The sequence below is a fragment of the Aplidium turbinatum genome, chromosome 1 (genome assembly GCF_918807975.1).
Source record: "Aplidium turbinatum chromosome 1, kaAplTurb1.1, whole genome shotgun sequence".
Lineage (NCBI taxonomy): Eukaryota > Metazoa > Chordata > Ascidiacea > Aplousobranchia > Polyclinidae > Aplidium > Aplidium turbinatum.
In genome coordinates this window covers 46,345,609-46,359,576 of record NC_137472.1, presented here as the reverse complement: position 1 = coordinate 46,359,576, position 13,968 = coordinate 46,345,609, and the positions used below count along the sequence as shown (strand labels likewise).

General features: G+C 37.5%; 1 protein-coding gene across 3 annotated transcripts in view; it reads right to left on the bottom strand.

The window, feature by feature from the left end:
* LOC145772367 (VWFA and cache domain-containing protein 1-like) overlaps positions 1-11,645 on the bottom strand; it is a 37,145-nt gene extending 25,500 nt beyond the window's left edge. For all 3 annotated transcript variants that reach the window (XM_082584249.1, XM_082584256.1, XM_082584261.1), the window contains exons 1-6: positions 11,519-11,645; positions 8,181-8,350; positions 7,029-7,091; positions 6,540-6,698; positions 3,981-4,195; positions 3,491-3,650 (exon numbers count right to left, since the gene is read on the bottom strand). In XM_082584249.1, the coding sequence (XP_082440375.1) occupies positions 3,491-3,650; positions 3,981-4,195; positions 6,540-6,698; positions 7,029-7,091; positions 8,181-8,312 (729 nt within the window). In that variant the 5' untranslated portion in view covers positions 8,313-8,350; positions 11,519-11,645. The remainder of the gene's footprint in view (positions 1-3,490; positions 3,651-3,980; positions 4,196-6,539; positions 6,699-7,028; positions 7,092-8,180; positions 8,351-11,518) is intronic.
* Between the last annotated feature and the right edge of the window lie 2,323 nt (positions 11,646-13,968).

The following is a 13,968-nucleotide window of genomic DNA, read 5'->3' as shown; positions in this document are numbered from 1 at the left end:
TGGAAGAAATTTGGTGCTCAGTGCTCACAACTGCAAACCTACCCATTCTTGGCAAAGCAAGCGATTATTGTTTTGTTACTGTACCATTCATAACCACTTACCTTTGCGAGGCAGGATTCTCAGATCTTGTTACAATAAAAACTAAACATCGAAATCGCCTGGACGTTGAAGATGACATGCGTATTGCATTGTCAAAAACTCAACCACAGTTTAGTCGTTTAGTTTAGGAAAGGCAACACCAGCCCTCTCACTAAATTTGCTTACGTTGAAAAAGTTTCGGCATGGCACTTTGGGTCACCTTAATATTCAAATACTGCTGACATTTCTTGAACAATTCATTTATTTTCTTATTTTAGCAACTGTTTAACCTGATATTTGCCGCAGGAGTCATAGCGGCAATGCAATATGACAGTAGGCTACAGTAGTTGAGTAGCATAATTATTACAATAGTTAATAGTAGGTTATGTTAATTGAGTTTCAGGCAAAATTTAGGTAGGGGTCCGCAGAATTAATAATTTGTTTAAAGGGGTCCGTGACAACAAAAAGGTTGGGAACCACTGCACTACGCAGAAGAAAACTTGTCACCACAAAACAAATTTCTGGGATAAAAGACGGAAATTTCGTCTAGTTGGTAAGCACAAGCAAAACAGTTTTAATATTCGACCAACCTTTCCAGCGACAATTCTAAAATGATGAAACTGACTTGGGATATTTCAAACCACATAACTTGCATCTGTGACGTAATAGTCGATAGTATTGTTGTGTCATTCCAGCACGAGGTAAGTTTGGCTTATGCAACCAGTGCTTCCACTTTGAAGGATTTTATCCCGAAATCGGGATTTTTCAACGCTTCGAAGGATAAAAAAAGGAAATGAAGATCGGAAGGATTTTTCAAGGATTTTTAACAATTTTACAAGGAAATTTTGTCTTAAAAAGGAAATTGTTGTTTTTTGCAATTTTAAAGAAAATTTAATTAATATTTCCTTTCAAAAGTTCTAAACACGACTGGAATAAGGATGATCAGCTGGTTTCCGTCGCCACTCATCATTCGGAATCCCTTCTCACTCTCTTTCCCATTCTCGTATATCCGTCCCTTAGTTTCTATTCTCCCCATTTTGGGAATTGGACGTGAGTGCAGTGAAGGAGTTAGTTCTCAATTCTTTTCGTTAAAATTAGGTAATCCGTTGATTTACGGCTGAACTTGAGTAGCAATGACAAAGTTCACTGAGCTTCGACGTACAGTTAGGTATGATAAGCTTAGGCTAGTGGTATCCTTCTGGTTTAGAAAAGTTAGTTATAGCCTATGCTAACCTATTATGGTCATAATAATAGAGCTAGCTAGGCTGTGTAGCCTATACGACATGTGTAGCGTACACAGTCAGACTGAGTCAGTATCATGAACAGGCCTAGTATTAGTATTATCCTGAAGTCTTTCATCAGTCTGATGATTGTGACCAGTGCTTCCACTTCTGACAATTGATAAATCCTTTTCAGTTTCCTTTTTGTCCTGAAAAATCCCTTTTTTTTCAGTCGGAAATCCTTCAAAATTTCCTTCATAGAGAGGTTATTTTTGACTTTATTTAAGTTAAAAGAGATGCTAATACAACTTTAAAGTTATTTTAATCTCACCTAAGTTACGTTTTAACCTGAAAGAACGGAAAATCAGTGAATTGAAGAAGTGGTACGGTATTCAAATCGCTACAAAAAGCAACACCTTGCAGGCAGTAGCTGATTTAGTTGACAATCCCAATTTATTAGAACAGTAGGCTACAGAAAAGCAACACATACGGTATTTTACAATAACATGGTTTACTTCCTTTGTTCACTGTCCAGCCAAAAAACTGCTTGTCAGTTAGTCGGTTCTGGGACATTTACCACCTGGAGTCCTGGACATCATTTACCAATTAGCCGGGTAAATGTCCAGTAACGAATTATCCATCCATTAACAAATTTATTTTTGTGTTTAGTCTGCTTTCCATGATGCGCAAACTTGTTCAACTCTATAGGCTATCTCTTTTTCTCTTTATCAGTAACGCCGTCACAATCATCTGAGACTGATGAAAGACTTCAGGATAATACTAATACTAGGCCTGTTCATGATACTGACTCAGTCTGACTGTGTACGCTACACATGTCGTATAGGCTACACAGCCTAGCTAGCTCTATTATTATGACCATAATAGGTTAGCATAGGCTATAACTAACTTTTCTAAACCAGAAGGATACCACTAGCCTAAGCTTATCATACCTAACTGTACGTCGAAGCTCAGTGAACTTTGTCATTGCTACTCAAGTTCAGCCGTAAATCAACGGATTACCTAATTTTAACGAAAAGAATTGAGAACTAACTCCTTCACTGCACTCACGTCCAATTCCCAAAATGGGGAGAATAGAAACTAAGGGACGGATATACGAGAATGGGAAAGAGAGTGAGAAGGGATTCCGAATGATGAGTGGCGACGGAAACCAGCTGATCATCCTTATTCCAGTCGTGTTTAGAACTTTTGAAAGGAAATATTAATTAAATTTTCTTTAAAATTGCAAAAAACAACAATTTCCTTTTTAAGACAAAATTTCCTTGTAAAATTGTTAAAAATCCTTGAAAAATCCTTCCGATCTTCATTTCCTTTTTTTATCCTTCGAAGCGTTGAAAAATCCCGATTTCGGGATAAAATCCTTCAAAGTGGAAGCACTGATTGTGACGGCGTTACTGATAAAGAGAAAAAGAGATAGCCTATAGAGTTGAACAAGTTTGCGCATCATGGAAAGCAGACTAAACACAAAAATAAATTTGTTAATGGATGGATAATTCGTTACTGGACATTTACCCGGCTAATTGGTACATGATGTCCAGGACTCCAGGTGGTAAATGTCCCAGAACCGACTAACTGACAAGCAGTTTTTTGGCTGGACAGTGAACAAAGGAAGTAAACCATGTTATTGTAAAATACCGTATGTGTTGCTTTTCTGTAGCCTACTGTTCTAATAAATTGGGATTGTCAACTAAATCAGCTACTGCCTGCAAGGTGTTGCTTTTTGTAGCGATTTGAATACCGTACCACTTCTTCAATTCACTGATTTTCCGTTCTTTCAGGTTAAAACGTAACTTAGGTGAGATTAAAATAACTTTAAAGTTGTATTAGCATCTCTTTTAACTTAAATAAAGTCAAAAATAACCTCTCTATGAAGGAAATTTTGAAGGATTTCCGACTGAAAAAAAAGGGATTTTTCAGGACAAAAAGGAAACTGAAAAGGATTTATCAATTGTCAGAAGTGGAAGCACTGTATGCAACGTTTCGTAATTTAAGATTTGAGATGATGAAATAGTTCACATGTGTTACAAAAGAATGATGAAGTCTCTGCTCATTTTTCAGCAATATTCCATGACGTAAGACTCCAGGTTAAGTAGACTTTAACGGTTTTATGTGACGTTTGATTTGGGGAGCGATTGTTCGTAACAGTTTGGAAGTCATAATTTACACCAGTCTACCTGATCATTTGGATTCATTGTTCTGACGATGGTTTTTGCAACGCTTTTTGCCATCGTCAACAAGTCAATTCCGTTCCTGATTTCAGACATGGAGCCACTTTTGTCCACAACCACTACCACCTGCTTTTCCTGCGGAACGCTTGCTTGAACGTACCAAGGCCTAAAATGGAATGATAGAGTAATAATTTTATCAGCAGAAATTACTAAACTTACTACCAAGGTTTAGACTAGTAAGGACCTAAAGAGTCCACCTGAAGTATACAGGCCCTACAACTATCCAAACCTGACTTTAGTTCACTTTACCGCTTTATGCTGCAAACGTAGGCTAAATAAATTTGTGTAGGAGTGACGATAAAAACCTGGGATTTTATCAAATTGGTTTTTAAAACGTTTCTTCACATAAGTTTAGTTTTTAATTTTAGGCTCTGTACTTTTTTCACATCTACGCCGTAAGATGACTAACTATAGGCCTATTTCCTATGTGGGCTACCTTAATCTGCAGTCGTAAGAGTCACATGCGTCATGATGGCCCATAGCTGGATATACAGATGTGACACCTTCCTCACTACCGAAGTACTGCCATTTGATTGAAGGCAAGTTCTTGAAATTCTCTTCACAAACAGATTTAAATGCCTGCTTGAGTCGGAGTGTCGGATTTGGAGCAGTAGCAGGAGAAACTAGGTTACACGAATCTTCAAAACCAACCTAAGAAGTGTTACTAAATGAGAGTTTTGATCTCAAGATTCATATAAAAGTATTAGCCTAAATTAATCAGATAGAGCGTTCTAAAAATTATAGTATTTGCAGCAAGGGTCTTACTACACAAACTATGGTACTGTGTAATGAAAAGCTCGCTTGGAGATTAAAAGTATTTGGTTCAGTTATATTGTAGTTACAGCAGAGCACTGTTTAACCCATTAAAAGCCGCTACAAGTTCCCCTTGCTCTTTTTAGGAAATATTTCATCCACAAAGTTGTATTGTCATAACTTTTCAATTAGTTTAAAAAAATTTGATGATATTTGCTTTTTTGATAGATTTTTTTGTTTGCCTTTTAAAAGGACACCGGCCACATGGTCAAATATAAATCTCGCGATACCTTAACATAAGCAGGTGTTTGTTTCGGTAGAAATTTGTCAGATCTTTCTTGAAGGGCGTTTCAAAGTTATTGCATGAACATATTATATTCACGGTAGCCATCGGCGCAGCTAGTGGGAGGGTGCCCCCCCTCAGTAGGCAGTCTCCCCCTTGGTCGGAAGCTTGTGGCGGCAGAATATTTTTAAACGTAAACGAAAAACTATAGTAAAAATATTTTTTGAAACGAATTCGGCTCGAATTCTACTTGCTACTTCCTACTTCACGCGTTCAGGGGTGCAAAATCATGGTCCGTCGCAGGCGGCACAAACCATAGCTATACGCCACTGACAGTTGTCGGCTCCAGCTCGTGACCGAGCATTGGTTTCGTCATTAAATCGAACTTGGCTTTGGATGGTCATGTCATATATGGCTTTGGAGGCCAGTCTATGATGGAAAAGACGTGGACAAAAGTCACATTGTATGGAGGGTATGGATTGTATGGAGAGGGTCGTGGCAGTTTTAGCTTTTCTAATGTTCGTTTTTCTTGGGCTTTTTGTATCCTTTTTTTTCGAAAATTTCCGTGCCTTCCTTAGATCTTTTTCTCCAGAGTAACCTGTCACTAGCAATGTTTTCTCATGAATCCAGATCAATGTTTGCATGGTTGAGGGAGATTTTGCTTCAGCTGATCTTTGTATCTCATTATTGGTCTTCTGGGGGGGCTTTTTCCTGTCTCTAGTTGTCCCTCTTCGTTGTCCCTTCTCATGACATGTCCTGTCCAGCGAAGGCAGTGTTGCAATATGGTGGCTTCTAAACTGGGCAACCTAGCGTGATTAAGGATTGCATCTTTGGTGAGACAATCTTCCCAACGGGTGCGTAGCATTTCACCCGGTTTCCTCTGCTGGAAATTTTCAAGACGTTTGATGTCACGGCGGTATAATGTCCTGGTTTCACAAGCATAGAGAAGGGTGGATAGAACGACTGCCCGGAGGACCATAATTTTTGTGCGGATAGATATAGCATGGTTGTTGAAAACACGATGGTTAAGTCTTCCATAGGCACAATGTGCTGCTTTTACACGATGTTCAATATTCTTTGACAGTGTTACAAACAGCCAATAAAATGTAGCCATGTGGCCGGTGTCTTTTTAAAAGGCAACAATAAATATAAAGCAAAATAAACAAATAAAAGAAGCAAAACCTTACACAAATTAGAGTGTATTAGGAAGCACAATATTATAGAGTGTCAAACTATGAAGAGACATAATTCATATATATTACTAATAGGCAATAAAACATGCATGTTCCTCCTCACTTCACTTCTTCTGGCTTTTCTCATTTTTCAACAATTTTCAAACTTTCACAAAATTCAGAAAAAGTACGTTGTTTGCAAATATTTATCAACACCTTCCAAAACAGACCTTAAACAACTATTAGCAAGTCCAAAATGATTCATTCAAAATAAGATGATGCAATACTGATGCATTCAAAACGATGTCCTTTGTGGGAATGTGGGAAGCATTATTATCGGACTGAAAAGGCTTCTTCAAAATCCTGGTAGACTTGCATGGCCTGTTTGTAAAACTGACGCAGGCCATACAAACTTGACAAAGTGAAGTTTCCACAAGAGCTGTTGTTGAACTAAGTTAGACAAGTGCCTACAACCAGCGTTTATTGATCTTTCCGCTTCTTTGGTTCTTGGTCGAACAAGAATAGAATAGCCGACGTTACATAGAAAACACAGATACTTGACAGTAGGCTACTTTTCCTACTTTCTTTTTGCCAATATTCATAAAAAAGTGTCATAGATAGCCTATTGCGTTTTTGATGCATGTAGGCTAAACGAAATATGATGTATTTTTGATGCAAAATAGTAGCAAATTAAGGATAAACTCTGTAAAATACGACTTTTAGTTACGCCTTGCTTTGAATTATTTTTCCCTGTATTGTTTGAACTAATTTTTAACTGATGACTCACCGGTCTCAAAAACCTTTCATCATAAGTCACGGGTGGAGCAAAATTGCAACACGCAGATAGTTCGCTAGAAGTATCAAAATACACTTGCTCCACGGCTTTCCTAAGGCTTTTCACCACCTCGATTCGCTGTTTATATCCTTCTCCAAAACTGAGAACTAACTGCGAATTGTGAAACTTTAGTGTTCTTTCTGCATAAACTTGTTTGTAAGAATCCCGCTTTAAACCGAAGGGTTAGGCTTAAAAATTAGGTATTAATTTTTTTTGCACCGATATTCTAAAACTTCTTTATGCTATAAAGCAGATTATGACATTTTAAATTTATGGTTGTCCCAGATTTTACAGAGCTTTAAATATTTACAAATTTGCAGCCTACCTGCGATTCTTGTCTGTCCTTTGTATATAGCCTAATAGTCAAACGATGATTACATTTTAACGCTTCTCAAGATTTCTGAACATGCAAGTTTTTTTAATGAATACGAAATGACTTACTGAGTCCAACAATTGCTCTGCAACGAGCTCCTCTTTAAGAAAACTCAGCTGGTTCAAATAGTCCTGCAATATAGGCTGTCAAAATAAGCAATGTAAACCTATTTCCATCTAATTATTGTGGTCTGGAGTTGCTTCACTATCTCAACGCGTTTCGCCTAAAAAGAACATTTATCTTTTCTGTAGAATGTTTTTTTTTTTTTTTGAGGAAGTACCAAAACATAAAAACTTGTTGCAAACGTTTTTTTTTTGCCGACATGAAGTATTTTTTGAAATAAACTTAATTTAATTCAAAACGAAACGAATTGTTGCGAAATGTTTCTGTGCTGAAGATTTGAAAGTCTCACAGAATGACAAAATTTTCACTATGTTTCGATTTCATAAAAAAGCAGCGCTATTTTTATTTTTAATCGATTGATTCTTTAATCTCAGACTGAGAAAAAAACTTTCAGAGCTTAATTCTGGCAGTTTCACAGACGCTTTGATTCGTTGTCGCAAACCCTGGTCACCGAATTTGACAGAGTGAAGTTTCCGATTCTTGATGTATGGTTGTTGAGTTTCCGATGTGGTGGTCTGTGAATTATTTCGCCACCAGGTGCCGCTGAATGGCAACGTTCTTGAAATGCATAATTCAAACCCACAACCCAAGAGTCGAACCAGCGCCGATTGATCTTGCAGTTTCTTCTTTGTACTGTATATTCAGGAGTCCAATTGAACCATAGGTGAAAAAAAACAAGAAAAAGTTCTGTATTGAAACGAAGCAAAATATTTCCACACTTCAGGATTCTTTTGTTTTTGCATAGTTTGAACTGCAAGCCATTGAACTGTGTCATGTAGGCTACTTCTAGATTACCTAGGTCTTCTAGAAGTAGGCTACATGACTGTGTCTTCTTTATTGCAAGCCTTGCTATCAAGGCACTCTTTAAGTAAAATAAGCTTTCTAAATAGGCTGCAATTTTGATACGAGTAAATCTATAGGCAACGGGTACTTAAAATACTGCAGTTACTATGATGTAACCTTTTGATATTCTATGATGAAATAAAAGTAACAAATCATACTGAATTCCAACGTCAACACAACGTTAGGCTACTTTTAAAACGTGTAATAAAGCAATTTTCGAACTAGTTGTAGGCTGCATTTTTGTTTACGTCCACCTGCATTTCCTTTTGTTTTAATGAAAAAACAAGATATTCTTGAAGTTGAATGCGTAGGATCTCCGGATCTATATCCATTCTGTATCCAATGACAGTCGAGAACAAACACGCTAAGTAGAGCTTTAAAATCATTGGTGGTATAGGGGTGTTTGTTACAGAATGCAGCAATGCTGCAAAAATTAAAAAAAAAAACGTTTCATTTACAGTAGGTAAGTAAGTTATTTGTAACAGGCTACTTGTAAACTCAGCGGAAAAAAGTGTTTAGCCTACATCTAAACTTAACTGCTATAGCTTAATAGCTGTAAGTGGTTCTCAACCTTTTTTTGTGATTGCGTACCACTTGGGAGTTCCGCACAATCACTGCGTACCACCTCATTCCAGCAGAAGAAATATTCGAAGGTTTATTTGAAATAATATTTTCACAAAATAGTATGGCACTACAATGAAACAACAGCAAAGAACTAAACTGAATCATATGAGGTGGCTACATTTACTTTTAACCATTATCACTGGGTAATGGTTGGAAAAATGATGACATGACATCGACGGTCGTGCCAGGTTAGAACAAGTTGGCTTCAAATTTTTGACACGATGGTCAATTGGTCATTAAGGCTGAGAATTACTGCTTGCCTTTGTAAGAGTGAACATCAGTAGCTGGAGGATGAAGTGTTAAATTAGTGTTGAGAAGAAGAAAGCAACGAATTAACTAAGAAGTTTCTTGATCAACTCTTGTTTATCGTTTTTGCTGCTTGGCCAGCCTGGGTAGCCTACATAAATTTTTTATACACCTCAGTCCCAAGGACAACGTTAAATGAATTAAGCTTAATTATAGCCTATTGATGCAATCAGAGCAACATGTCGTTTCCCATCTGCAAGAAAATGCGTCACCTCATGGAAATAAACCATAATGTCCTATTCAGCGGGACATGATCCTAGGCTACTGCTTTCTGCAAAATGTGTTCTCAAGGATACGTCAAAAGTTTCAACTTTCGCTTCGCTAACTCTTTATGGCATTTAAACAGTGGTTCAACATCCAAAGACATATTCACAGATGCAAGCTCTGATACAACAGATTTCAGTATAGCCATTGATATGACTGAGTAGTTGGGGTTACAATGAGTCAATCTGGCAACAAAACCTTCGCCCGTTGCATGGTTTTAAGAATTGTAGTTCTTCTCTCTACAAATTCAAGAAGCTCATCTTTCACTAAAAACGATCCTAAGTTTAATTGTCCAGGCAGAATGAACTTATCGTGTGATCGAAGTTAAAATCCTCACAAAAGAAGACAGTTTAAACAACTGAGGCAAATCTATTTCAGCCAACCTGTTGATAAAATTTATATTGCTCATAACTCATATCTAGAGCTTTTCATATACCAAAACTTTTGTGATAAAACAAGATACTCGCGTACCACATGGAAGTCCTTCGAGTAGCCTACCACTAGTGGTACGAGTTCCACAGATTGAGAACCAGCTGAACCACTGTATCGTTATCACACATAGCCTAGGCCCTATAGGCCAGGGATGGCGAACCTTTTTTAGTGCATGGGTCACAAAAGAGACCTTAATCCTTGAAAAAGCAAAAGTGGGTCATACATTTAATTACGTGTTAATGCGAAACTTGCTGCTGCATCTTCTCTGCAAGTCTTATAATCCTTGTTTGGTAATCCGTAGTTTTTAGCTTCACACATGCAGCACTCATATCTGAGCTGAAACGATTCCGTGTGCTTGATTGTATAAAATTCATGTGCGAAAATAAAGATTCGCACGAATATGAATAACCAAACAACGTTAACAGAGCTACCGCAAATCTTTTCATAGTTTCAAACGATTTTGTCAGGAAGTTCCACTCTGTAAGAATTATATTTTCAGCATAGTTTTCAACAGCAGGAAAGTCACAACCATCCATATCCGTTTTCATTTCAATTTTTTGTAGGAGATGATTTAACTCTACAAATTTTGTTTTCCAAACTGCACTTTCTTGAAAGTCTATCATTTCAATTTGCAAGTTGTAAAGACGAAGCCATTCGAAGTTTGATAATTCAAGATTTCAAATTGAATTGCATGCGGGAAAAGTATGAACTGCAATGTAGTATCTAGCTTTCGGAACTGGGTAAACCTTTCTGACATTACATTTTTGGCCTCTTTCGTCAGTAAAACATACGGTACTTGTTGAGTGCAGTTTGCTTTTGTTAATAAGTTAAATTGGTGCTGGTAAAGTGCTTCTACAACTGAGGAAAATATTTCAGCTGACCTTGTTCAATGCAGGGCTGGATTTAGCTGATGGGGGGGCTGGGGCACTTTTAAATCGGGGGGGCCCCCGTGCAAAAAAAAATTTTGCGCCTACGGCACGAAAAACCATCTCTACGTCTACAGTAGCATCAGTCCAGTACTGCACACCATTTTGCAGAAACTTTAAAGGCCAAAAGGGAAAAAATAACACAAAATTACATTTTTTTCCGCATAGGGGGCCCTTCAAAAGTCAGGGGGCCCGGGGCAACTGCCCCCTCTGCCCCCCCCCCTAAATCCGGGCCTGGTTCATAGTCTACAGAAAAAATAGCGAGTTTCTTCTCAAATGCTTTAATGTGCCCAAACATGGAAATTGGATAGTACAATATTCCACAGCCTGGCAATTTAGTATTTAACTTATTGTAATGCATTGTGAAATCAGCAAAAAAATGTAAATCATTCAACCACGTACTTTCGCTTAACTCTGGATATTTTTGATTTTTTTCAGCTAAAAAAAGTTGTAGCCTACTTCTTCCAACAATTCAACAAATCGCTGTAAAACATTATCACAACTTAAGTTGTGTGAGACTGCTATATGGCAATTCGGTACCGTACGGTACTAGATTAAAATAGGGTGGGGCCTTATCGCAAATATTTAGTGAAACATTTATTCTTTGCTGAAATATTTGTTTAAATTTCATTACTTTAAAAAAGACAAGTGGTTCACTGAAAATCTGTGATGGGTCACTTTGTGACCCGTGGGTCAGTGGTTCGCCATCCCTGCCCTAGGCGAAGGGGTTATAAATCAATAGTAAAAAAATTCGAAAGTAGCAATTCACTTTTACCATAACCCATCTCAAAAATGTAATAGATAAAACTAAAACCCCAATTCTTGTGTCTCTTTATGTCATTTGAAACAAAATCAATACATTTTGGCTCTTTATTTTTAACTAAACTGGTTTTATCACACAAATTACGAAACCTAATTTTCTGACACAACGCTCCACCCTAAATACCTTAGGCTATATTTCCTCAACTAAATCAACTTGCTTGAACAAACTCATGTAGGCTAGTAGCTTAAGGTTGAATTGAGAAAAAATTGTGAAATACTTTCAATATAACCGTTTTTCTTCTTTCGTATGAGACAGGATTGTTCAATTTTCAAGGCAGTTGATGAAAACTCTTGAAAGTATGTAGGCTACGCAAAATAGCAAAACATGATCCGCGTTGCAAATTCAATGCTATTTTACAACTTTTCTAAAACTATCAACATTGCATAACACTATAAAAACGCTTATGACGTCACACTGCTTATCATTTGATGAGAAAGACTTCGCATGGGCCTACTCGCCCTACTGTGAGCTTTGAACCACTCACACAGGCTTCGTCACCAAGGTTGACAGCAGTAGCGTATTTAGGGGGGAGGTCGGGAGGATAAAGAGCGATGCCTCCCCTCTCATGATCAGGTAAAAAAAATAATAATAAAAAAATACAAACTTAGGTGATTCATCACTGCACTGCTCGCTAGCTTTTAAATTCAGCACATTTCTGCCTTCATTGATTCATCATGAAGATGAGGACTGCACGATTGACGAGATTTTCGACTTCTACCATGAAATGCTAGATGTTGAACCAAGCAATTGCTTAGCAGCTACTATTGAATTGCGAAGATGGAGAGCGAATTGGCTTGCAGTTTCTGTGGGTAAACGACCTGCGACTCTTGTGGATGCGTGTCAAGCTGCTGAACAACTCGGCACTTATCCGATTATCCATAAATTACTTTAAATCTTTGCTACGCTTCCAGTTAGGCTACAACTGCCTCCAATGAGCGAAGTTTCAGTTCACTAAAGTACCTGAAAAATTATTACCACACGCAGGCCCGTAACTAGCTTGGAGCACTAGGGGGGGCAATAAGTATTCTAGAGGGGGCCCAACTTTTACCTTGCGTATCATGTATGAAAACGACGTTTGTACACAATGTGGGTGTATTTATGCAAAAACATTAAGCTTAATCGTTTTTAAGCGCTTACATTAGCATAGATTATTATCATAGAAACAGCAGCGTGAGCTGGCATTGAGTGATTTACATGCTGTATCTTAAACAATTAGGCTATAATGGCGACAGCATAGAATTTGAGAAGCAAAATCATTTTTAAAACATCCGACCATCAACTATAGTGATAAAATAGTTTAAAATTGGCATAGAAACCACAGCAAAGTTTATGATTCTATAGTTGAGTCTTTTGTTAGTTAATCCATTGCCTTTCATAAACTTTGAGTTCGTTTTAATTTATTTACATTTTCCTCTAATGCGCTGCATAAATCACACAAAATAATACTAGGCCTACACATAAAAAAATAGGAGTTGAACTATGATTAAATAGGGCTACATCCGCTGCACCTGTCATTCATCGTTTTGTAAATAATTGTACAATGCACCTCATTTTTTCTAGTGCAAAATCAACAACCATCTCTTCAAGATCAATCGTTTAATGATAATAGTGAGAACCTATTTCACACCATCAGTGAAATGTATTCTCGCCATAGATAGGTTAGGTCTTACAGAAGGCGTGAATGGACTTCATTGAATCTATTAACTGAAACGTCCAGGTCTATTTTCTCGGTCATTTCCTTTTCAAACGTCAACAGAATCAAGTTCGTCTAGAACAGTGGTTCTTAACCGCCGGTCCTCGGACCGGTGCCGGTCCGTGTAATTTTTTTGCCGGTCCGCAAAAGATCTTACTTTCTGCAAAGCTTATTTTAATGTGGAGTCATTAGCATATTGTAAACTTGTAATCGCACTGTGAAACATGCCCAGCTGTAAAACCGACATATCTCCACGTAAAATTGTTTGATAATAAAGGTGAACTTTTTGATGACCTAATTCTGTGCCGTTGATAATGTTTTTTGTGACAAATTGCATAATAGTTTTCAAAAAGTTTTGAAAAATTTCAAAGTCGTTGGAGACGAAAATTTGGAATTAGATAAGTTTGAAGTTCCGGGATAAAGTCAGGCCTGCAATGGAAATTTGCCAGAACAGGAGTTTGAGAAAGCAAAGATCTTGTTTTTCAAAGAATGGAATGAAGACAAGCCGATTTGCTATGGAAAATGCTAGTGAAATGCAGTGGTGAAAAAAGTAAAGAGGTGCTGAGCGTTGTGAGTCAACAATTGAAAGAGTTGGCCAGGGATATCTAGAACAACCCTGGAGTTGGCTAACAATTTTAACGATTCATTTCGCGTAACATGAAGATCCTCGACATGGAAACTTTTGGATAAACAATCCATGCATCGATGATGTCAACACATGCGACCTTAATCTTCATGAAAAAGAAAGTCTGATTGAATTACAATATGTTTTGCTTCTACTTTGCAGTCCAGATTCGAAAAACATCATCGTCACACTTCTGGTTATCTCTTGCAAACGAATTCGTGCCTAACTTTCAAAACAGTCGATTTGATGGTAATTGTTTCAACCAGCTATTTAGAAACGACAGTTCTTTTTCATGTCTGGCTTTTACAAAGCAAAGAAATCGCCTGGATGCCGAAACAGAGCTACGTGT